The sequence below is a fragment of the Panthera leo genome, chromosome A2 (assembly GCF_018350215.1).
Source record: "Panthera leo isolate Ple1 chromosome A2, P.leo_Ple1_pat1.1, whole genome shotgun sequence".
Taxonomy (NCBI): Eukaryota; Metazoa; Chordata; class Mammalia; order Carnivora; family Felidae; genus Panthera; species Panthera leo.
In genome coordinates, this window is record NC_056680.1 from 113291798 (window position 1) to 113316934 (window position 25137).

The 25137-nt window shown below is 40.4% G+C and overlaps 1 protein-coding gene across 1 annotated transcript in view; it reads right to left on the minus strand.

Annotated features, from left to right (window-relative positions):
- The window catches only part of RAPGEF5 (Rap guanine nucleotide exchange factor 5), a 225865-nt gene that overhangs the window by 21119 nt on the left and 179609 nt on the right, over positions 1-25137 (minus strand). The window contains exons 13-21 of the mRNA XM_042919932.1: positions 22783-22927; positions 21504-21601; positions 19082-19112; positions 18041-18119; positions 15564-15713; positions 11760-11857; positions 8259-8381; positions 6100-6278; positions 784-874 (exon numbers count right to left, since the gene is read on the minus strand). Coding sequence (XP_042775866.1) covers positions 784-874; positions 6100-6278; positions 8259-8381; positions 11760-11857; positions 15564-15713; positions 18041-18119; positions 19082-19112; positions 21504-21601; positions 22783-22927 — 994 coding nt within the window. The remainder of the gene's footprint in view (positions 1-783; positions 875-6099; positions 6279-8258; positions 8382-11759; positions 11858-15563; positions 15714-18040; positions 18120-19081; positions 19113-21503; positions 21602-22782; positions 22928-25137) is intronic.

The window sequence follows — 25137 nt, forward strand, 5'->3', positions numbered from 1 at the left end:
AAAGGATGAGGGAGAGAAAAGGTGCATGCAGTGCGGTAGCCAGTCAGTAGGGAACAGAGAGGCAGAGAAAGAAACAAAAGTCCAAAAAGAAGGTGATGGGGCCCGGGGAGAGGCTGAGAGCCCTGTATCTGTGCCTAGACACATTTAGGGGCATCTCAGTTTCAGTTATTTTCTCATAGGCCCTTTATAGTCTGCGGTTCAGAACTTGGACTAACTTGAGTGGGCCTCTCCACCTTAGAACCGGAATGGCCATTATCACACAACACTGACAGAGGCAGAGCCTTGACTTGTGAAGCCTGAAACATACTACTTTGCGGGCCCCTCTTTGGAAAAAAGAATACAAAATTACTTTATGTCTGCAAATTTTACAAAGATACACATCCTCCACTGAACACAATGCCAGGGGCAATGCAAGAGAAAGGACCAGAAGCTTAAATTCATTAGCATCTCAACAAATCTGCTCTGGACATATGTCATCACTTCAAAAGGACTAGCATGGGACTGTAACCACACTATCATGGCAGCAGGGCAGAAAACAAATATGCATGTGTGTACAATTTATGTTCTATTATATATATAATAGAACCATCCTGAAGACCATGTGATCAAAATAGTTCTACTTGACACATTCATTTTTAACATTTTTTTTGAGTGGTACTTAACCTCATTTAAACCATTTAAGTCAATGTATTTTAAATAAAGGCCTTTTGTTGGCATGTTTCCCCTTCAGTTTTATTTGTCCCTATCCCACTTCCCCCTTTCATGTGGGCCCCCAAGGCTCACCTCCCAGGTCTGCGACAGCCGACTCACAGAAGCAGTGTTGAGACCCATCACAATAGCAAAGAAAGAATTCAGGTTTCTCTGGGCTTTGCAGCTATGGAATAAAAGAAAGTACAAGGTACTTGGAGCAACGTGCTTTTGCCAGAAGGCCACAAAAGATAAAGCCCAAAAGACTGTCCTAGGCCACAGAGTTCAATGTCCAGGGCAGGGCTGAACTCTGCCCCATGGCCAACACACACTGACCGCCCCGATGGGTGGGGAGTGGTATCCCCTCCACTGTTCCTAACACGGGGGACAGATTCCAAATGCTTGGGCTCATCCTTACCTCTAGGGAAAGATCTGTGCTCCTGACACCCCCCAGACGCCTCAAAAGATTCCTCCTTTTAAAATATCTATTTTGGATGACGCATTTAAAATTTCAACTGAAAACTCATGAATTCGTGTTTCTTTATACAGAGCAAACTCTCATTATAACAGCTCTCTTGCCCATCTCTTTAATCAGGATGCTGTCTTTATGTTTTGACAGACAAGCCCCTCCCACCTCAGTGGTCCAAGCTTCCCCTCCCATGACATTCAGATGCATTTTCCTTGCTATCAACAAAATAGCTACTGTATTACATATCTATATAAAACATGGCATGTATCATGGGGGATACTGTCCCACATTTCTCATTTAGAGAAAAAGAAGGAGGAAAAAACGCAAAATAAAATCCCATTGAGCTCCATTCACTCTGTAAGCTTATCTGTTCTGCATAACGTCAGTCATGCCCTTCAACCTAATTGGTTAAAATTCCACAAACTCTCAAAACCCCCAGAGGGGGCTTGGTCTCCCAGTTCAGCCAGGACAGCCTGCGAGTTGCAGACACTCCTTTTTCTGGGGTGCGTTAAAAAAACACTTCTCTGAGACTAGTTTTTAAAATTAAGAAATCACTCTAATTTGATAAATATGAAGAAATATGAAAATGCTCAACAGTAAGCCAGTGCATAAAAACTACCTGGTGTATAATAACTTAACTTGTACCAGATGCTGTCTCTCCCATCACATCTTCACCAATATCTTAGATGGAACTTGGGAACAGTGTATATATAACTCTGTATCCTGCTTCTTCAATTATACTCTGATACAGTATATATTATGAATTCTTCCCTATCATCAGTGGTTCTATAACTTCATCAAAAATATATTTCATGATGTGTTTACTTATTGCCCTATTATTGACATTTAAGTTATTCTCAATTCAATACAGAATGCAACAATGAGTATCCCTGTGTATAAAACTTTTCAACTGTATTTATAGGTTTTTTGTTGTTGTTGTTGTTGTTGTTGTTGTTGTTGTTGTTGTTGTTGTTTTGAGAGAGAGAGAGCATGTGCACAGGCAGGAGAAGGGTGGAGAGAGAGGGGAGAGAGAATCCCAAGCAGGCTCCAAGTTCTGCGTTGAGCCTGATGCAGGGCTTGATCTCATGACCTCACTGAAATCAAGAGTTGGATGCTTAACCAACTGAGCCTCCCAGGTGCCCCTATCTATCGTTCTTTTAATTAAGTTAGACCTCCAGTCATTACATGATTCGTCAAAAGCTATCCTTGAACTTAAAGGTTCTGGTAAAAACTGTCCCCAGAAACTATACTGCTTTCCAGTGACACAGACTGGGTATAAAAGTATCTAGTTTAGAACCAGAAGAATGCTTGGGGTTGTGGCAGGACCCCCACGGGGTTGTGTATGTGGGGCACATACACAGCTGCGTGTGCCCTGGCAGGTCCTCCCTAAGTGGCCTGCTCCTAGTTCCAGCCCCATGGGCTAGCTACTGCCCAATACAGCTGTGCCTGGGCTCCAGGGCAGAGAAGGTCAATCGGGGAGCATTTCGAAGTTCTATCCCCATTAATTGTGGAACCTGGAAAGGTGCTGCTGTCTCCATACCTAGGGTCCAGAATATGTGGGGTGGACACAGTCCTGCAGGACCCCCCACTGCTGGGTCTCCATGGGCCCAGTGACTGCAGTTAGAGGGGAGGCAAGAGGACTCAAGACTCAGTCTGATTGGTCACTTCATCCGGTTTCTGCCACCATTCTCCTGGGTGAACGCTATGTGGTATATTCCATGATAAACAAATAAAGATGCCTTCTGGTCAATGATTTAGAAATCCACCTGTTTTTGTAAATCATTGGTGACTAAAGGTATCAATACTTTGACTCTGCTTCCCTTCTGTCATCCACTTCCCTCAGTCTACCCTTTCTGATTCATCACACCCCTGGAAAGTTCACACCAGCCAGGACAGACTTGAGTCAGCTCCATTCCTCTCTCTCACTTTTTAAAGATTTAAGTAATCTCTACAGCCAACGTGGGGCTCAAACTTACAACCCTGAGATCAAGAGATCAAGAGTATGCTCTATCAACTGAGTTAGCCAGGCATACCCCCTTCTTTTTCAGTCAGCTCATCTCTTGAAGTGATGATTTGAGGTGAGAGGCTCCTGTGGTCAGCAAGAACTCTCCAGCCCCTACATCACAGCACGTCAGCTGGAGGCTCTTGCTTACTCCCAGGTCCTCTCACATTCCCAGGCTCCACGGTTCTGTGATTCCTCACTAGACATTAAGTTCCTTATGGCTTGAGTATGTACGTATTTCATTTTTATATTCTGCCTGTCACCTGAAAGCCTTGTAGACAGGCAGCTTTTCACACAGCACTTTCTGGAGTTGAAAACAAGACTCTTGGGGGAAATGGTTTTATCGTTATTCATTATAAAAAGGTTTATTATTCCTCATTTTATTCAACACCATTTATCTGCAATCTTAGATAGAATTCTCATCTTTTTATCTTTAGCTCCCATAAACAATTGCCTTTTTTTAAGTCATCCTTACAATAATAATTTAAAAAAAAGCACATATAACTAATGTCTGAACCTGTCAGTAGAAAAAATGATTTCTCTAGAAGACAAATTGATACAGTACCAATGTTGGATACCAGTCCAGTCTGGAATCCTTTGTTACCCAGGTTCATTCATTCCATGATAAGAACAGACTGACACTGAAACATTCCAGTTTAGCAAACATTCCTTTGTCTGTGTGAGGAAATAAACTCCACTCAAACCACAGAGGTGGGGGATGGGGTTGGTGAGAAGGAAGGGAAACATGAATATGCAAATAGATGCCTTAGGCAGGGGAGACACTTCATGATCATGGAAATTACTGTTTTCCCTTGGTTATTCCTACTAGTGTGATTATGAGGAATTTAACTTTATGTTTCCGTTGGCATTCTATTCCATGGGCTGGGGACAGAGAGACCAGTACAGTAAATAATTCAAGAGCATGGGGCCATAAGGAGAAGATGTGAATATATTTCATTTCCCTGAGGATAGATATAATCTTATACTGGAACTAAGCTGTGTGGTGTCATTTTACTCCTTGGGACATTAACATCCCGTTTCTCCAAGTAACTGGCATTTATAAGAAAGCTTTTGATCCAAAAGAGCCTCACCTTTATGAATTGCACAGGCTGTTTGGAATGCACTGGCCAAATCAAAAAAAGGAACATTCACCATAAAAACCATCCAAGATGTAGGCGTCTCTGTTATTTCTCTCTCCTCCCATTGTCAGTAACACCAAACACCAGGCTAGGTACTTCCATCATCTCTTGCTAGGTAAACAAAATATCATGCCTGTGGGGTCTCTTTGCCTACAGTTCAGTCTATGTGCTACTTCCAGATCAACCTTCCTGGGGGAAAGCTCTGCTCCTATGGGTCTCTTGCACAGACACTTGGTAATGAATCCCTGTCTTCTTAATTCAGTCCAAACTCTTTGACCTGAAATTCAACATCCTTCACAATCTGTTTTATCTTCCTTTGCAGATCAACCTCCTGCTCTCCCACACCTTTCTTACAAATACCCCTCCACTCTGGCCAAAGTGGATGAGGTTCCTTTCTTTGACCATATGTGGTCTGCCTCCAGTGAGCCCCTCTAACACCCTCTTCCAGTGAGGTTCACCTCCATGGAGAGTGTGAACTGTTGGAATCTTATCTGTCCAGTTCACCCAGATTTCAAATACAGACTTGAATGCTACTTTCCTCATGAATCTTTTTCCAATCCTCCTTTTCCACATTGTTGGCCTAAGAGCTTCCCTTCCTCTAAGGCCCCCAACAGAACTTGATCTTGGAACAGGGCACCCCCCCCCTTCTCTTCTGCACATTAGCCATTTTAATTATCAAGGCATCCTTTCCAGCACATTGCAGACTCCTCGAAGCCAGGGATTGTGCACAGGGTCAGTGCAGCATGGATCTGCACATGTAATGAATGATGAATATATAGTTCCCGAATGCATTACATGGACATATACTCCAAAACGGTGTGATGTAAAAACTATTTTGGGAGACAAAGGAGAAATAAGATGGGAGGCAGAGGGAACTGGGCAAGATTCTGATTCATGCTGCCTACTTCTGTTGGAAGCTGCCTCAAGAGCAGTCTCAAGATACGAACCTGGTATTTGAAGAGATGCTCCCAGCAAGTTACTCAAATGTCATTCAACTAACCTTTACTGAGTCACTGCTATTTACCAAGTTCTGCCCCAGACATCTCAGGTACAATGTTTGCTTAGCAATGGTCCCTGCCCTCTGGAGGCTAACCCAGCCAAGTGAAGGGATTCTACCTAAACACAGAAGTTAAAAAATATAATAAAGAAGCTAAAAGCGAAAAAGCATGTGTGTGAGGGAGAGTGGGATAGGGAATGGCTGATCCTGCATTTGAAAGTCAGGGATGACTTCAGGAAGGAAGCAACATTTGACCTAGGTCTTAGGAATGGCAGCCATTTGTAGGGTGGAAGGGGTCATTCTGGCTGAGCCAACAACACATGTCCAGGTTTGGAGGATGGTGTGTATGGGATAGACAGCCATTCACAGTGGCTGCACCCAGGGGGTGTGGCTCAGAGGTCAGCTGGGACTGACCAGGGCAGGGCCTGCTAAAGAGTTCGCCAAGTTCACACCATGGGCATCAAGCAGTCAAGAGCAGAATCCTCAAATGCACCTCATTTGCAATGATTCTCCCTGCTCACATCACCTTCCCTGTTGCCCCAGGATGGAGCATGTGGGTGCTGCGCTGCCTGCTTAATCATCCTGCAGCACAGAGCAGACTGCTTTAGGCCGGTGTTTTGACACTGTACAGCAGGAATACTTCAAATGCAAAGACATAAATATTCAAGAAGAGACCTTTTCCATCATTTGGTCACTTAACTCAGTATTATACGTTTACCTCCTAACCCTTCTTATCATCACAAGGAAAAAAATGTACTCTCTCAAGGAGACGAGAGGAATTATGCTTTTCAGCGCCAGAACTCACTGTGCAGCGATTTTGATGAATTTCTTCACCAGCTGCACTCGCTTGCCCAGCTGGCCGCAGAGCAGAATCTCCGTGGCCACCCACAGCTGGACTTCATTGCATCTCTGAAGCAGAAGGCTGAGGTTCACGGTGTGCTCCCCGCTTCCTTGTCGGCTGAACGTGAAGTAGATCAGCTCTTGCTGAAAGGCAGATTCGTACCAGCATTTATTTTTAGCACAAACACAAGTTGATACAAAAGTTGGTTCATTTTTCAGAGCTACTTCAGGTAGCAGCTCTCACAGCATCACAGGTCTTGAGAATAACAACATATTCAATTTGAAACAATGGAGTTTTAGAGAGATCAACAACGTAGTTTTAGAGAGATCTTATTAAATAATGTTCACCTGGAATCTGCCCATAAACGTTATTTTTAGAAAGTGCAGATGATGCCTTTTTACATGAAAATCTAGTAAGTTCTAAAGTTTAAATCATAGGCTGAATCGAATCCAAACTTCCTGAACTTGCTCTATCAGCAAAAACAAGGGAAATGTTTGTCACTAGTATTTGTTAAGATGCACATTAAACTCTCACAGGTAGAGTCTTCTGACAAGGTTCTCAAACTTTAGTGTGAATCAGTCACCTAGAGGTCTGTTAAAGCAGATGGTTGGGCCCATCCTCTAAATTTTCTGATTCAGTATGTCTGTGGTAGGGCCAAAACCCTGTATTTATAACAAGTTCCCAGGTGGGGCTGATGATGTTGGTCTGGGTACCCACTCTTTGAGAACCACGGATATAAGATATAGTAAAATCATAAACAGAAAGAGAATGATAAGATTACGGCAACGTCCAAAATTTACAAAATTGAGTAAAACCAGCAACTATTTATAGAGACTGACCATGTGCAGAGGAACAGGGAGATTTCCCTGCAGGGAAAGGAACAGGGATGCAGAGAGGAACAGGGGTGCGTCTGCACTGTGTGTTTTGCAGAAGTAACGCCAGTTCTCACACTGAGTAAGCAGTACAAGCAGGGACATGTCCTATTCTATTAACATTTCCAAAGGCACAAATCATTTAGCTTGAATGAGTTCACTACTTGCTCAAACTTAAATTATAGGGGCACCTGGGTGGCTCAATCAGTTAAGTGCCTGACTCTTGATTTTGGCTCAGGTTATGGTCTCACAGTTTGTGGGTTCGAGCCCTGCATCAGGCTCTGCACTGATGTGTGGAGCCTGCTTGAGATTGATTCTCTGTCTCCCTCTCTCTCTCTCTGCCCCTCCCTTGCTCATGTGCATGCACAGGTGCACGTTCTCTCTCGCACGCGCGCAAAATAAAATTTAGATTACAATAATGTTGGAATTGTTTTTAATGAGAAAATATGAAGACATTTAAAAGACATTCCAAAGTGAAAGTGAAGCTCAAGTCCTCAAGTTGCGCTAGTTTCCTCAGAAGGAAAGGCTGTTTTGTAATGAAACATTTTACTACATGGCAAAGCAAATGCAACATATGGTTGCAGAGGGCTGTCTCATTTTTCATCTCCTGATTCCTGTGAGCCTTTTCCACTGGCTACATTTATTCCTTAACTGTCAGTAGCATTTTGCCCCTACTATTTTATAAATGTTTAAGCTGTCTTTTAAAGGGAGGGTTGATGAACATAAAAATTTGAAATATATCTCAAAGTTTTCAAGAAAGTACTTTATGTCCTGTAGCATAATCTAAATTTATAGAATGTTTTTGAGTAAAAGAATGGCTGTATGTGTATGTAGGTAAGTACATAAATATGGTTCTCGTATACATACAGTAAACTTTACAGAAAAAATAAAAGGATCAGTATTAAAGTCATCAAATGTAAAATGGCTCTTCAACCCCCCTAGAGCTTCATAAACATGCAAATACATATATATCCATACATATAAAAACATAGCATATTTATACTACAGTACACGTATGGTTATATAAGGAACAAATAAAGCATGATCATGTATTCTGATTTTCCTAGGTTTCTGTCAGTCTTTCAATATATTTAAGGTCCCCAAATATCTCTGGGCTATGGTATCCTAAGCATAACTGCATCACCAGATGATGGATCTTCTTAAAACCTAGCCACACACAAATGTTCTCCGAAGAAGAATTCACAGTGAAATAGCACTACCATTTATTTTATCTTTTCACTACTCACGTACCTCGTGGATTGAATTGAAGAGACTCCAATCAAAATTCATTAATTCCAGAGCAAGATCCCACGTGTTCATTCCCAAAATCCTCATCGACCTTTGCTGTGATTCCTCATTTTCTGCAAATGGGTTCTAAACCAACAGACAGAAGCAAAAGGACCCTCAGCAATTCCCAGATGTTTGGCACTGAACTGGCTGGCCACAGAAAGGCACTAGAAACCCAGATTAGGAAAGGCATCTTGTCTGGGTACACTTAATATTTTCCCTAGTCTGGGAAACTGGCCACAGAAAGGCACTAGAAACCCAGATTAGGAAAGGCATCTTGTCTGGGTACACTTAATAGTTTCCCTAGCAACTAAATTGGGAAACAGCCTTGGAAACAGTAGAATGTGATCAATGATACTTCACTGAGTTAGCCTGCCCCTCCCCCCTGACACACACACATACACACATACACACACACGCACGCACGCACATGCACGTGCATCTACAAATCTGATTATAAAACACTGCCCCAGCAGACAGCATAATGAAAGCGAAAGCCCTGAAATCACTTTGGCTTCTGGTAAGAATTAATGTGCCAGCAGGTTAGTATAAAAACAAACAAAAGAAATGTCATGGTGCACTTCAATAAAGACAGACATGGCTTTTACAGGAAATATGTTTAACAAGCCACATCCCAGACACACATTTACAAGTTTTATTAAAATGCCTGTGGAAAGCGATACAAATTTAAACAAGAAATAAAAAAATAAATGTTACTTCATTTACACCCCATGGTAGATGATTATTTTAAGGATCTGTTGCTTTCCCTACACAAATAGGTATGAGTCTGGTAATACTGTTTCCTTAAAATCTGGCATGAAATTATTAAATGCCACCACAACTTTAAATCTTTGGACACTGTTAAATTTATTAAAAGTTATTTGGCATCTTTTCAAAATATTTGATATTTTCTAATTAAAATGTAAATTCTCCAGGGGCATCTTGGCCGGCTCAGTCAGTAGGACATGTGATCTCATCAGGGTCGTGAGTTTGAGCCCCATGTTGGGGTTAGAGTTTACTTAAAAAAAACACACAATTTGAATAGCTAATGATGTTAAAATTGTTAATGACTTGGGAAAAAAAAGAATGGGACTTTGCAAAATTTAAGGACATGACAGGACGAAGGGAATTCAGATTATAAACATTAATTCCTATTTAAAAACTGCAAAATTATTGGCATTTTACAAGGTTTACTGTTATGAAAAGGTTTCCTAATTTGAAAAAAAAAAACAAAAACAAATGACAAAAGACTTTCAGAGAGCTTTTCCACAGATGTGATTCTCTTCAGAGCAGGTCAAGGTTCAAATTGTGCCCGTAGGCCAGAGTGGGACACAGCGTGGTACTTGATGAGGGCGGACTGAGAAAATGCATGCAAATACTGAGGTGCTGAGAGAGGGAAGCCCACCTTTCTCAGGGCCTGATTAGTCTGGAATCAGCTAGGCCAGAGTGGGACACAGCGTGGTACTTGATGAGGGCGGACTGAGAAAATGCATGCAAATACTGAGGTGCTGAGAGAGGGAAGCCCACCTTTCTCAGGGCCTGATTAGTCTGGAATCAGCCAGATGCCATGCTACGCTGTAGGCATTCACAGGGAGAGCCAAGAGCTGGGAAATAACATAAATCTCGGCATACTAATTTGGAGATTTGGCTTTTTATTCCTCCTCCTTTCTCCCTAAATGCATCCCTCACCCTGGTACTGCCCTCTCGTTGCCCAAGGCTGTCCACAGCCCTCTCCAAGAAACACTTTCTATTTCTCTATCCCACTCATTCAGGGCTCTAACTCCTGCTCTCCAAGAGGATTAATCAGTATGTAAATATAGTGCATGCTAGTGGCTCCACATGTTATCCTACCCTTATAATATTCCGTTTCAACTGAACTCTTTTGGGGATAAAATGCTGAAAGCTGGGGTTCCGACAGGGCAATTTTAGGTGGTGCACAGAGGTGGTGGCGGGAAACATTTGAGGGCAAGATGGCACCTGGCTCATCTCGGAACATACTTCAGAGTGAGCACCTACTTATTCCACTAAGACATTGCTCAGGCCTGCCTCCCACTCTTCTGAAGCTGGCTCTGGTCCATGGTGGGAGACAGCTCTAGGTGTGCATGGCAGGGAACTGCAGCCAAGTCTATGGGGAGCACGAGGAAGAAGGGCATGGGAGACAGAGTGTAGGTCTCCTTCATCACCAGGAGCTCCACAGCAGCTGCAGGGTAGATGGTCCTCCTTTACAGTGAGGACTAAAGTCAAGCCAATCTCATTATCTGCTCAAGGATGCTGTGCAGCATTGTGTTTGTCACAGTTCATTGACAGAATTACATCATGTACAGACACAGGACCTGCGACCTGCTGAAGGACACTCAGAAGTGGAAAGACCCTAGTAAGACAAAAGTTTTCCTTTCCTTTGCTCCCTCACCACCTACAAAGGAAAGGCATGTGTAATGGCTTCAGAGCCAAATATAACTGGAGTCCTAGCACTTTCCCTTCCTTGGCTGTAGGAAGTGAGAGTAAGTTACTCAGCCTCTCTGAATGTCACAGGATTATTGGCAATGTTACATGAGATACTGTATGTAAATTACTCAGCACCTGTCTGGTACTATGTGCAAAAACTGACTATGATTAATATTATGGTAGGTTGATACTTGTAGGTAATTTCACATAAAATATTTCTATTATAAGCAGTTTTGGTTAACCAATATGGTGTATACATTCCTCAATTATACACACAACAGGAGTCAGCTAGAAAGAACCAGCTTAGTGATGGCTCCTTGAAGTAGACTGAGACCAAGAGTCTAGATGATACCACCACAATCTGGCAGAGCCTGTCTTTTATGGGTGACGGATCCGAGGCCTGATCCTACCATGCAGAAAGCAACCATAACACTGAGGGTTTTAGGAACATAACGACAAATCATCTGCTTAGGCATAAATGTGTTTAAGTTTGAAATGAAAATAACTAACAGAGTGGGTTCTATGTTTCTTCAAACTCTTACTCCTCATCTACATCCAAAGTACCATTGTTAGGAGCCTACCTTACGTGGGGAAGGCTGATAATCTACCTTTCCTTCCAGTAAGGAAGGGTACACTCAAAGTGCACCAAATGGACTGAAACAAGGATATGGAGTCTCTTTCTCCTTAAATCTGCACAGGGTACATTTCTCAGCCTAATCTCCACATATCCACCCAAAAAGAAGAAATAGAATTAAGATTCTGTTGGAGAGGAGGGTCACTTCTTTCATATCCCTTGTTTCAGGGGCCCAGAGAGAAGCAGGGTTTGACTTCAGAAGGGTTTAGGATTCCTGAAGTTGTACTTGCCTTGGATTTGCAAAAGCAGTGTTATTTGACAAGTGTATTGTTGGCCAGAGGAGGGGGTGGTTCAATGTACTTTTCTAACATGTATTACAAAACATACAAAAAAATATGATTTCAGTGTGCCATTTGTGTTTCAAGTAAAAGGCTCAAAGTCCTTACCAAAGTGTCAGCCAGGTCTTTCCGGTAGACATATATCCGACCAGATGCTTCAAGGGATTTGGAGATGGCCAAGTCATTTGGCTGAAGTTCATGTTTTTCTTTATTAAAAAAAGAGGGAGAGAGATTAGACACACAAGAACAGTGGTAGGCATACACAGTATATCTAAAAAGTGAAAACTGCCAAAGAAAAATATTTAAAAGCAAACAATATAGATTTAATTCAGTTCTGCATATTCTGTGCAATGGCACCAATGGGAGCATGGACATCACTGCTCACTATCCATAAAGTGGAAACCTCTAATCATTCCTTCTTATAATTTTTAGTCATTCTTTAGAATACAGACCAGTTTAGGGAAGAAAAGTAAAATTCACTCATAATCCCATCACTCTGAGATAACCATATAAAGGCTATTTTGATAACACTTGGGTCTATTTTTGTTCTGATCTTTACGTAAATGTGTACAACCAATACCCACACACATATACAATTGCAATTATTTATACATATGTGTTCAAAATTAGTATGGATACATACACACATATACATTTATAATTATTCTATATCTGGCTTTATATTCTGATTTTGCTATAAGCACTTATGATAACCACTTGTCAAAAATATTTAGGTATGTCATGTTTAATTGGTATATAACAGTCCATTATACCATCATTTCATCTTTCCTCTATTGTTGACCAATTTAATAGTTTTCAATATTTTTGTTATATAAATTAGATGGCAAGATATATGTAAATACTGGCATAGGGTGTGGCACATAACAAGGGCTTGATAAATGGGATCTATTATTATAGCAGTCATATACTCCTGAAGTCAACATCCTTATGCATAAATTTTTGGCTGCTTATAGATGATTTTTTAAAGATAGATTCCCAGTAATGGAATTACTAGATCAAAGGGGAATGAATATTTTTTAAAGTTGCTGATACAGGGGCGCTCGGGTGGCTCAGTCAGTTAAACGTCCAACTTTAGCTCAGATCATGATCTCATAGTTCTTGTGTTTGAGCCCCACATTGGGCTCTGCACTGACAGCGCAGGGCCTGCTTGGGATTCTGTCTCCCTCTCTCTCTGCCCCTCTCCACCTCAAAATAAATAAACTTAAGAAAAAATAAAGTTTCTGACACAAACTGCCCAATGGCTTTTGAATTCTTACACTGATCATTCCTGGTGCTAAGTCTGCTATTCAGCTAAAACCAAAACTAGATTCTCAGTTTATTTTGTATTTCTTGACTACTAGTAAAGTGGAGTATTTTTCATATTTCCCTTATTACAAACTGTTCCTGTCCTTCAGTCATGTTTCTACCATCACTGGCGCTCTCTTATAACACAAAAGCCTTCTTCATAGAAAAAAGTCCTCCTCGTAACTACAAATTACAGATGGGAATTGACTAAACCAATCTTCGAGTTCAGTGCACTTTAACATAATCAGCTTCTAAGTCAGCCTTTTCGTTACCAGCACGGTGGGGGAATGCAATATTCCACATACGTTTTTCAGATAACTTAATCAGTTCAAAGGCCAAATTTTGTTTTGAACATTTCTGCTTAATACAGAGTACACAAATGATAATCCAATATATTCTTTATGGCCCAGCATTATAAAGATCAATAGCACTTTCATGTCAGGCTGCTGACGAGCGTGGTAAATGGTCCCACTCGGCTGGCCTCTCAAGTTCCTCTGTCTCCCTCTTCCTCCGGCTGCAGTTTCTTACAACCTGTGTGTTCCTATGTCCACCTTATATCTGGATTTATGAGAGCCATTCTGCACTTGCTAACGGAGTCAAATGCCATGGCTTTCTGATAGTAACTTTTCCATTTCCTGAGAAGTATTTTTTTTCTTATTTTCAGGTTTGTCACTATACTATAAAAGATTAAGGGTCATAGAATTTTAAGCTCTGAATAACTAGGTAGGCAGATTTCTGTTACTACATACATATACCTTTCTCTAGGTACAAAATGACCCTGAAAGCTAGGAGGATAACAGCACTAGTCTTTTTAGAAAAATCCACAAAACCTACAGCATTGCAACGTTTTTAAACTTCTTTTGACAAAAGAAAGTAAGAGTAGATCTCATTGTCATTTCATTTTGAAGTAGCATTTAAAACACTATTCACTGAAAATCAGGGAACTAGAGCAAGGAATATATTAAACTCTTCCCCCCTGCTTTTTCATAAAGCATTATTGTTTGGAGAATATTAAGCTACAGGCAGAAAGGTTCTTAACAGACAAAAGTACTAACTGATGGAAAATGATGGCACAGTTCCACATCTGTGGGATAACTCAAGAGATAAGCTGATATTTCTAGTGAAGATTAGCACTGAGTCTATACACATTACGACGGCACTGGCCTCCCTGATGAATCTAATTTAATAGAGTGTAAAAATGGTATTTCATGGCCATCAAATAGATACTGAGTATTCAAAGAGCTACTCATTACTTCCCAGATTCACGTGTGGCCCTGGGTTGACTCTGAGTCACCCCCAAGGGAGATGGGTCTCAGTTGTGCTACCAGGTTCCTTCAGGGTCCTTCCTCCTGCAGAATGGGGACCTGGTGACTACTTTCTGTAATGGTACTGTCTTGAGGGAAGCTCAATACTGTTTGGAATAATTTAATATTTTTGGTCATTTAAAGTGAAACATAATACACATTTATCACATCTATCTGGAATGCCTGAAATATTTTATTAAAAATTCGACCACTCTCCGATTAAAGTTCATGTAGTCCAGATGTTTCTCCCCTTTTGCTCTTTTTCTCTAGATAATGTTTTGATGATGGGATGCACAATGAGGGCCCCTTGAGAGGGAGGGAGAGACTCTCATTAGGCCCAGGCAGAAGGCTATATTGGTTCGCATATGTAATCCACTATCTTGTAGGACCATTTTACTTGCTTCTGAGTAACAAAGCAATAGAAGATTCTGTCACAGCAATGCTGTAACACCAGGTTAAACTCTGACATTCTTCTCTTTCCTCTAGGATGATAACAAAGGGTAAACAGGAATGCCAGTTATCTGCTCCCCCTCTCCCTCCGGCCCTATCTCTGGCTGATTAGTTCACACAGTACTTCCATTTTTCAACTACTGATGCTAAGTCACTTTCTTTTTATTTTTCTCAGGGTTAATGAGATATTAAATAAAGACTGTAAGCCAAATAGGGGGCCAGCAACATCGAGATCTGACCGGCCCCAGTGAAAATGGAGGGGTCTGTTCAGGTCACGTAGATCGATAGTGTGAGCTTGTAATCTGTGTGATCTTATTCAAAACAGACAATAAACCATTCTCTGAGGATAAATAAGGCCCAACAGAAGGAAAAGCTATAACCAGACCTCACTCCCCACGTCCACCTGAAGGAACATTGCCTGGGAGCTTTCAGCTTAGTGTGGGTTTTATTTCCTTCAACAGGGAGTCTTTTTAAGTATTAAACTGTCAGCCAGCAATATGACTAGGCTGTCTTTCTTTTTCCTTCCTAAAGTAATTTCATCCTTTAGCAATTTCCCAAGTTAATTTAAATATGAAAATAGAAGGCTTATCTAGAGTATAAAATATGAAAAGCTTTATATTTCAAAACAGTGGCATGCCTCTTTATTCAGTTCTTGGGGAGGAAATTCAGTATCCAACAGTACCCCACCGTTGTCATGGAAACACCTCTGGTAGGCGGCTTCTTATTGTTACTGTGGTCATCCAGCTGCGGACCCAGAAGGGGCAAGCTGCACATTCACTCTATAAAAATGTCTACTCTCCTTTCAGAGGAGATCCAGGGAAAGATTAATATCCCAGGACATAAAATCGTTTACCCCCAGAGAATGCGACGGCCACCAGAGCCAGATCCTCTTCTGCGTGCTGGATCTTTTCTGCCACAACTTTCAGGATCTCATGTGCTGTACTGGAAACTTTTGCCTTCACACTTACATAGGAGTGCTCTGTTATATACACATGGCAAAAAACTGCACACAACAAAAGAAGGGTTAGTAAACAGATAACTGTAGTCAGGTACAGACTTTTTTCAAGTGAAGTCATCTACCTTACTATTCTCTTTAGTAGGAAACATACAGAACTAGATTTACATATTTATGTCTGCACCCAAGTGCCTGAAGGCATACATATATAAATATGTGCTTGCACACACATGAGATGCAGACGTCATCAAGACCTGGTAAATGGACTTAGGCTTCCCAAACTGTAATGAGAGACCCATGTGATACAAGTGTGTGCTCATGGTGGAGATGGCCTGACCCCAGCACAGTAGCATTTGTGGTTCACAAAGTGTAATTTCTTTCAGCATGACTGAGCTTTCCCAAAGCAATATATTAAGGTACCTAACTAATAAATTTTTATGTGACATTCCACTTGTGGATAGTCACAGTGGCTCAATCGGGAATACTGCATTTTGCTGTTAGACTTCTCACAAGCTTATCCAAAAAAATCTGCCGGCTTGCCATGGTTTTCGTGCTCAGGTATCTTGAGCAGTTAATAATGATGTCCCTGAGCAAGATGGTGATGAGTATGGTTTCCAAACAGAAGTCCGGTTTGTAGCCCTTTAAGTTTCATTTTATTGTCTGCAGTGCAAATAATTATTACTAGGACATCATCACTATCAAGGTGAATCAGGGTCCTGGAAAAAAATTTCTTTATGATTTGATAGCAGAAATTGCTTAATAATAGTGGAGATAATTGATACATTATTTGCTTCTTATCCCAGCTCTGAATGTATAAAACACTAGCTTCTTTCAAAAAGATAATACACTTAGGTATTCTTCTCTACCATTTTGCAAATTATTTCCACCATATTGCATATTATTTCTCATTTTATGTAAAAAAAATAAAGGGGGAGGGTGCATTTCCTAGAGAAATCTTATAAGCAATTTAAATGGCTCCACAAAAATAAACCCAGGATTGTTTCCACAGAAATGCAAATGAAGCAAAAAAAAAAAACAAAACAAAACAAACAACTATGAGTTTATGTGTAGAAACCTCAAAGTAAATACGCCACCAGAAGGCACTGACATTTTGGTTTGGGTTCCGTTGGGTATGTCACTAAAAACAACAGCATCTAACAAATAGCTGTTTTATATATGTTGTCAACAGATTTGTGAGAGACACAAAGCTTTTTCCTTTCACAGAAAAATAAAATTTTTGAACCAGACAAAATCCTACAAAACTGCTAAATATGAGCAAAGTTTACAACTTGCTTATTAATAAACTGACAAACAAAAAGAGGCTGGGGGTCTGGAAATACTTACGCTCTTTGAAACTCAGTTTGGGAAATTTTACGATTAAATTGTAAGACAAGCATGGAGGGCCTGCAACTAAGGAATTAGGAGGTAAGCTAATTTTTTTTAAGCTTCCACTTGTTATAGACCATACTTCTTATGCCCCATTACCAGCAGCATTATATACTAACACTACATAGCACAAGAAGCATCCATGTGACGTTTTGTTGTGTGTTGGAGAAGCTGAGCAGATATTAAATGTGCATACATAGAATTTCAGCACATACTGAGAAGTGGGCTAAAAGAGAAAGTCTCCCAGTCACTATAGCATGAATGTTTCAATTATGTTTCCCCAGGTTCTGCACTTCACTCAACCTTGGTGCAAACGGGAGGAAACCATTTCCTGTTCTGTTACAAGAGAGTAGCACAGAATAGCATGTAAGCACCTTCTGGGGGCTGCAAGGCTGTCTCCCCTGGTGCTGAGTGAGCAGTTGCCTTCAGCGTGGGTCACTAGCCCTCTCACTGACCCTCTCACTGAGCAGCGCTGGCACAGGGCGCACGGGGCATGCGGCACTGCCCGGCACAGCCTGGCCACGCAGGGATTTCAGTGCATTTCCTTTCCTTCGCTATGCTCGCCAAGAGTTTCTTCTCTAAATCCCAGGGAATGACTCCGCCAATGTCCTGCACGGTGGCTTTAGTGGACTTTCTAGTCAGTCACAGGCAGTGGGCTGACAGATTATGGGAGAAAGCAGCTAAGAGGAAAAGGAAAATTCCCGGCAATTTTGCGCCTCTCCCTAAGAAAGTTGGGAAGCTCTTTTGCAGGCTCCTTTCCTTCCTTCTTAAATTGAAAATGTCCTTGGCCCCTGGGACACTGCTGTATGGTCAAGACAACTGTAACACTCAAAGCAATAAAATAAAAACCATCCTGTGGGGTCCTAAGGTGCTTGTCACAGGGTGTGACTGTTGGAAACGCTAAGGGCAGGCCGATGCATTACTGCTGGAGAGTGAAGGTGACTGACCTCTGCTCCACCCACCCCAAACCCTCACAAAATCATACTCACTTTCCTCTGTTTCAGTCACAGTTCCTCTATGCTGGAGCCAGTTCTCCTTAAGACTGAATTGGTGGAAAAGGGCTTTATTCTGTGAGAAGTGAGAAAGAGAACAATGAATGAATGCATTCCTGCCCTTTGGAAAAACCACAGCTGCTTACAGCATGTTCCAGAAGAGCTAGCCAATTTTTCTTTCCTTCTTTCTTTTTTTTTCTTTTTAATATGAAACGCACCCATCCAATCTTAGAGGAATAAATAGGGAGTTGCCTCTATTAACGCATGTGGAGGTGGAGATTCTGAGCAACAAGACAGATCTGGCCAAAGCCAGAAGCAGGCAAAAAGCCCCTATAATTATTCTAGCAACATGCTGGAGAGGGGTGGCATGATTTTCAAACTTTGGCTACTGCAAAATCCATGTATTCTTCTCTAGACATCCCAACATCAACCGTGCATGTGGATCGAGGAGTTCTGGATAAAGCAGGGGACAAAGTTGCATACTTCTGCTGTGGCACCACGACTTGCTTAAGGGAAATAAGTAGATTATTCATGATAATTCTCCACTTGATAGATCAGCTTCTACAAAACCTGTGCCCGACAGTTCACAGTGCATTTCCCCTTCAAGGTGAATAGGAAACACGTTCTTTCTTGCTACCATTTCTCCTTTTGTTGGGTTGAAAGGGCAAAGCTTTTGCTTACTCGACTTCCTCATGCTTGCAGTCAAGATTCTTGCCTGCATTTTTTTTTCTTTTTTCTTTTCCCATCAATATTTCAAATTCAAATTTATATGATTCTGGGAACACTGGGGCAAATCTAAGACCCCAAAAATACTCAGAACGACAAGTCGAGGGCATATGGGTACGACCGGATCTGTACTAGCACAGGGAAACTGAAGTGAAGCAGGAAGGTGCTCGCAAGGTCTAGCCCCAGGCTTCCCTGCCTGCCCCTGTTCTGCTGGAGGCAGCACTCCTTTTCATTTTGAAGAAATGCCAGTGAGGCAAGGCAAGGTCTTCAAGCTTGATGGCCCCATTTCAGAGAGAGAGAGGTCTGCCTCACCTTCCTTTGTGGTGAATATTCATCTACAGTGCTGAAAGGAAAAAGGACAAGAAGTCAGTCTTTGTCCCAAACCCTGTGTAATGCAATGATTGTCACAGAAGACTACTTTTCAGGTACTGGGCAGAGGTTTTTTACTTTTCAAAAAGATAAAACCCAGTATTCATTAGGTCACTAGGTAGAACACCCTTGACATTGGGCTCTGGATTTTAAGCGAACCAGGAAGAAAAGATGCCATCTACTCCACAGGCGTATTTTACTTTCTACCCACAGAAAGTGAATGCTGAGGGAAGAACTGGATTTATTCAGTCCACAGAAACTCTTAAGTTTTCTCATATACTGATGGATTTTAAGTGAAATTATTGTGCTTCAGATAGTTAAGTCAACGCAAGGAGCATCTTTTCCAGAATGTTTCCCTGTGTGGTGGACATCCTGCAGGTCCCCAGCTCAAATCTTCTCCCAGAATTAAGAGATCATCTTCTACCAAAGAGGCAAGAGTCATATCTTCTATCATTTTCTTATTTTAATTAATTATTTCACATTTTATGTAAGTTTTTTTTAAATTTTTTTTTTTTCAATGTTTTTTATTTATTTTTGGGACAGAGAGAGACAGAGCATGAACGGGGGAGGGGCAGAGAGAGAGGGAGACACAGAATCGGAAACAGGCTCCAGGCTCCGAGCCATCAGCCCAGAGCCCGACGCGGGGCTCGAACTCACGGACCGCGAGATCGTGACCTGGCTGAAGTCGGAGGCTTAACCGACTGCGCCACCCAGGCGCCCCTATGTAAGTTTTTTTAATGGGATATATCAAGTTCCATTAGTACATCTAATGCATTTAAATGTATTAAGCCATGAATTAAAGTTTCTCAAGGGTAACAAGGTCTGTCTTGCAGCAAAGAACAGCTTCCATGTGGAGGATTATTCTGATGTAAAGGTTCTTTTTCTTTTCTGTTTCATGTATTTGTTCACAATCTCATACTGCTCTTAGGTGATGGGGGCTTCTTGTGGTGTAGACTGTGACAAAGGAAGACCACCCAAATTTACAACACGTGTTTCTAACACTGTCCTAAACCGCATCTCATTTCTGAATTTCTAAGTGTGTGATTTTCACGATTGAGGACGAAAACTTCCACGTGATTTGTTTGTGCCCTAAAATTAATTTATATAGACACTTAATCTGCAACAGGATCTCTCTTTACTAAAATTAGGTCAGGCTTTAAATCTCAAATTAGTCATCTGAGAGGCCTGAATTAACATTTTCTCTGAGAAGTGCCTTTGTGACTTCTGAAATCTTAATAGAAGTTTCTCACAACTTGACACACATGTCTTTCATCATGTTTACTATGTACAAACTACACTGTAAATCAGAGAACAGTTTTTCCCTTCAGATGAACTTTGCAGCTGTATCTGAAAACTGAATAATGACTTGATGCTTTCATTTACCAAAATTAATAAGGAGGGTCAGTGGTTAAGTCAGGTATTGGCAACTTGAAAGACTAATGATAGATACCTCAGGGATACTTACACATGCCAAAAGTCATTGAGTAAATTTTTTTTTTTTAATCTTTCTAAACTGATAAAGAAACCTCAGGGAATCCATAAAATGGAGCTTTAAAAATGCTTCGTGACTTGCTGAAACCTACCTATAAAATTTTTTTCCTTATTCCATCAGACATAGCTGTGAGCCCCCAAAACATCAAGTTAAATGTTTATATTTTTAACATTAAATAACTTATTAAATAATTGCTTTTATGTACGAAGGTTGTTACAGTTTCTACCGTATTAAAGAGGGTTAAACAAAATAGTCAACAACCTTAATTTTGTGTTCATTTTGATATAAAAACAAAATACACAATTTACTATAGAAAAGCTAAGGAATCAAGAAGGAATCCTGATTCAGAATGTTCAAGATGAATTTTAATGTTTTTTTTTAATGTTTATTTATTTTAGAGAGGTGGGGAAGGGGCAGAGAGAGAGGGAGACACAGAATCCGAAGCAGGCTCCAGGTTCTGAGCTGTCAGCACAGAGCCCGATGCGGGGCCCAAACGCACGAACCATGAGATCATCACCTGAGCCAAAGTCGGATGCTTAAGCGACTGAGCCACCCAGGCATCCCTCAAGATGACCTTTATAAGACATCCAGGGTGCCTGGGTGGCTCAGCTGGTTAAGCATCTGACTTCGGCTCAGGTCATGATCTCATGGTTCGTGGGTTTGAGCCCCACATCAGGCTCTGTGCTGACAGCTAAGAGCCTGGAGCCTGCTTCGGATTCTGTGTCTGCCTCCCTCTCTGCCCCTCCCCTTCTCGTTCCCTTTCTCTGTCTCTCAAAAATAAATAAATGTTTAAAAAAATTTATAAAACATCCAAATTCGATCACGCTTGCTGCTTTCTTTTATTAATGGCAATCCAGAAAATTAAATACTCACTGACGACGGTGCATTCCAAGTATCTTTTGAAATTCTTTCAATTCTTTTTCAAGTATTGGATATTCATACACATCATCCAGTACATTCCTGTATATGGTCTGGGGGGGGAAGAAAAGTGGCAGCTGAAATGCCTATTCTTTAAGGATTAAGACTGAGACCATGGTTACCCTGCTGAGGGAACAGGTGGAAAGCAGGGTTATACAGGGGGTTAAACCAGACATCTGTGAGATGCTATGTGGGATTCTACCTCCTAGCCCCTCACTCAATTGTGTGGCTCCCTCACAGCTTTCAGGGGCTTTAAGTAATCAATGCTGGAAACTTACAGGTCTCTGGAAGGCTACTCAAGAGTTCCGTGCCTATTCTATATTTAAAAAAATAATATCCACATCGTCATTTAGGAGGGAAAAAAATCGATTAAATTCTATTACCTAGTTGTTTTGAAAATAACATTAGTTTAGGGAAAGAGTTGGTTAAACCAATTTTTAAGTGGATGTCTAAATGACATCTGAATTTTGAAATCAAAATGATTTCCTTCATGAGAGGCAAAATCAGTTTGAACACTTGTCTGAAATAGACCTGCTCCTTGCTCTAATTTCCATTCTACTCCTTCTCTGTGTTAGCCTGTACAGCTAATATGGCTTTGGTGGCAAAGGAATCCAATGGTCTACATACTGTCTCCAGAGAATCATCTGTGTGGAAAAGATATGGCAGCCTATGAACAATTAGAAAAATATATACATTTATCTAATTCCAAATGTAAGTCTAGGTTAGTACCCATTTTGCAAATTATTAGTGCATAAAATTCTCAAAATACATCATGGACTGAAAAACTTTCATAATGCATGTATTGTCAATAGAGTTTTTAAATGATAAATAATTTTTCTTATCCAAATATTATATATGTGGGACTGGTTAGTTCAAACTTAGAGTAAATCTCAATGTATTAATACGGTCAAGTTTTCAAGTATGTTTTATTTTACCTACCTTAATTATTTCATCTGGAATCAAAATTCTCATGAATCATATAAAATAAACTTAAATGAGTGAATGTAAAACTAGCCCTTTCCATTTTTTCATAATGAATTCTTCACCATTAAAAAAATTTCTATGTGCAAAATATCAGGCCTCAAAAATCAAGACATTAATATTTTGAGTCACAGCTTGAACATTACATAAAAGTTGAATGACTACAATCTACAAATGAGATTTTTTGAAATGCATAAATGAAAATAAAATCAGTCATTTGGCATCAAAGAATATCTGGAAGTCACCAGATTACCTTTAAGAACATTTTGGAATGTTCGTCTTCATGTAACCAGTCTTTGTACAGAGCAATCCACTGGGACACGAGATGTAAGACCTTACGTTTCCGACAAGGAACATCTGAGTTTTCTTCTTTGCCTTGATACTTCTTAGCAGAATAGGTGCAAATGGTTAAGAAAGAATATTGCGTTCTTGGAAGTAAAAATATAAAGAGATCTATCTACTGTTTTCTCAAAATATGCTAAAGCATTTTTCAAAGAATCTACAAGTATCTAAGCATGCCGGAGGAAAAGTATATGTGTAGGAAGAGCAAAAGTTATGCACTGGAAAGAGCTAAAGTAAGTAAACCCAGGAAATGATTTCTATGCACTTGGTGGCAGGTCGTGAAGGTTAATTAGATGATTTGCACTGATAGCTGCTGACACAGTTCCATACAGCAGCATGGGTCAATGTCACCATGAAGAGATTCTAAGAGACCAATGAATTCCTTTTTTTTTTCTTTATTTAAAAATTTTTAATGTTTATTTATTTTTGAGAGAGACAGAGACAGAATGCGAGTGGGTTAGGGGCAGAGAGAGAGGGAGACACAGAATCCGAAGCAGGCTCCAGGCTCTGAGCTGTCAGCACAGAGCCCGATGCGGGGCTCGAACTCACGAACTGTGAGATCATGACCTGAGCCGAAGCTGGACGCTCAATCGACTGAGCCACCCAGGTGCCCCCTTTTTAAAAAAAAATTTTTTTTTTATAATGTTTATTTATTTTTGAGAGAGACAAAGACAGAATGTGAGTGGGTTGGGGCAGAGAGAGAGAGAGAGAGAGAGACCAATGAATTTCAAGGGTGGCTCCAAGAGATCTGGTGTCACTACATAGGTAGACACTTGCCATAAAAGTTGGATCAGAACTAGGCCAGGTATCCTCTGATCTTCAGAAATCCACAATTTATAAAACCAGTTACTTCTCAAGTAGTCCCAAATGAGCACAAAGTTCTGGAGCATAATTTGTGATATGATTTAAATGCCCAACCCCAGGAATTTTCTTGGAAAAAAGGGACTGGATAAATGTGCAGACATAATTAAAAAGGACTGCTGATTTTCATTTTCACTGGAATGAAAAAAAGTACAACAGGAACAAACTAAATGCTTCAAACACTGTGGATAGTTAACTAAATTATCACATATGCATTAATAGGCTATTCTATAGCCATAAAACTGATGACCTTATAGTGCATTTACTGACAGTGGATGTTCAAAATGTATTGTTGGGCGCTTGGGTGACTCAGTTGGTTAAGCGTCCGATTCGGTTTCAGCTCAGGTCATGATCTCACAGTTTGTGAATTCAAGCCCGGCATCAGGTTCTGCACTGACAGTGTAAAGCCTGCTTGGGATTCTCTCTCTCCTTCTCTCTCTGCCCCTCCCCCACTTGCTCTGTCTCTCTCTCTCAAAATAAATTAAAAAAATTAAAAAACAAAAAACACACCATGTATTGTTGAGTACGAAAGCAAGTGAGAAAATATGATGGGATGATCCATTTCTGTTAACTATGCTTATTTATATGAAAATTTTCATTACCTGGAATAATATATACTGAAAGTTAACAGTGGCTTCTCAAGGTAATGAGATATCAGAGTACCTTAATTTTTATTATACTCATAAATATTTCCAAATTTGTATACAGTGACCGACCATGTGTTAACTATACTGTTAAAATTGTATAAAAAGAACAACCTCAAAAGCAACGTGTTTAAGCCACAGGAATGAGACAGAAGCTTCACATTTTCCAAACCAATCTAGTGTTTTTGTTCTCCAAATGATCATTTATGACTATCTTGAATACAATGAAAAGTTAAATCAGAATAGGAAATGCTATGATTCCAAGGACAGATAGGCTTTGGGGTTGCTGGACAGGAATCTACACTCTTTAATGCTGATACATAATTGCAAAATAGAAATATCTATTTCAGCCTTTGTAAATATTTTAAAACATATTTCAGTCACTGTCTCCCCAGTCTGCAAAAACACATTAAGGGCATTTGATTTTTTTTTTATTTCTATCTGTGAAATAAACTCAGGCAAACACACAAAGAACCTGTTAAAGCTTCTATTTTTTCCTGGTTTTTTTCTAAAAAGGCAAAATATAAAGATTTATATCCTTCATTATTTTCACTTGTACAGATATCATGTTCTTCTTTTATTGTGACTATCATGGCCTGACTAATATAAAGAAAACCTAGAAAATTAGAAAGTACTAACAGCTTCTTTCTTTTAGGTCAGCATGTGTAGCCAAGAGATGAGCTTTTTAGTACCACTGCATATATGTTCTACAATTGTGGACTTGGAGGACAAAGCAAGTTCAGGGACTGACAGTTCAGCTG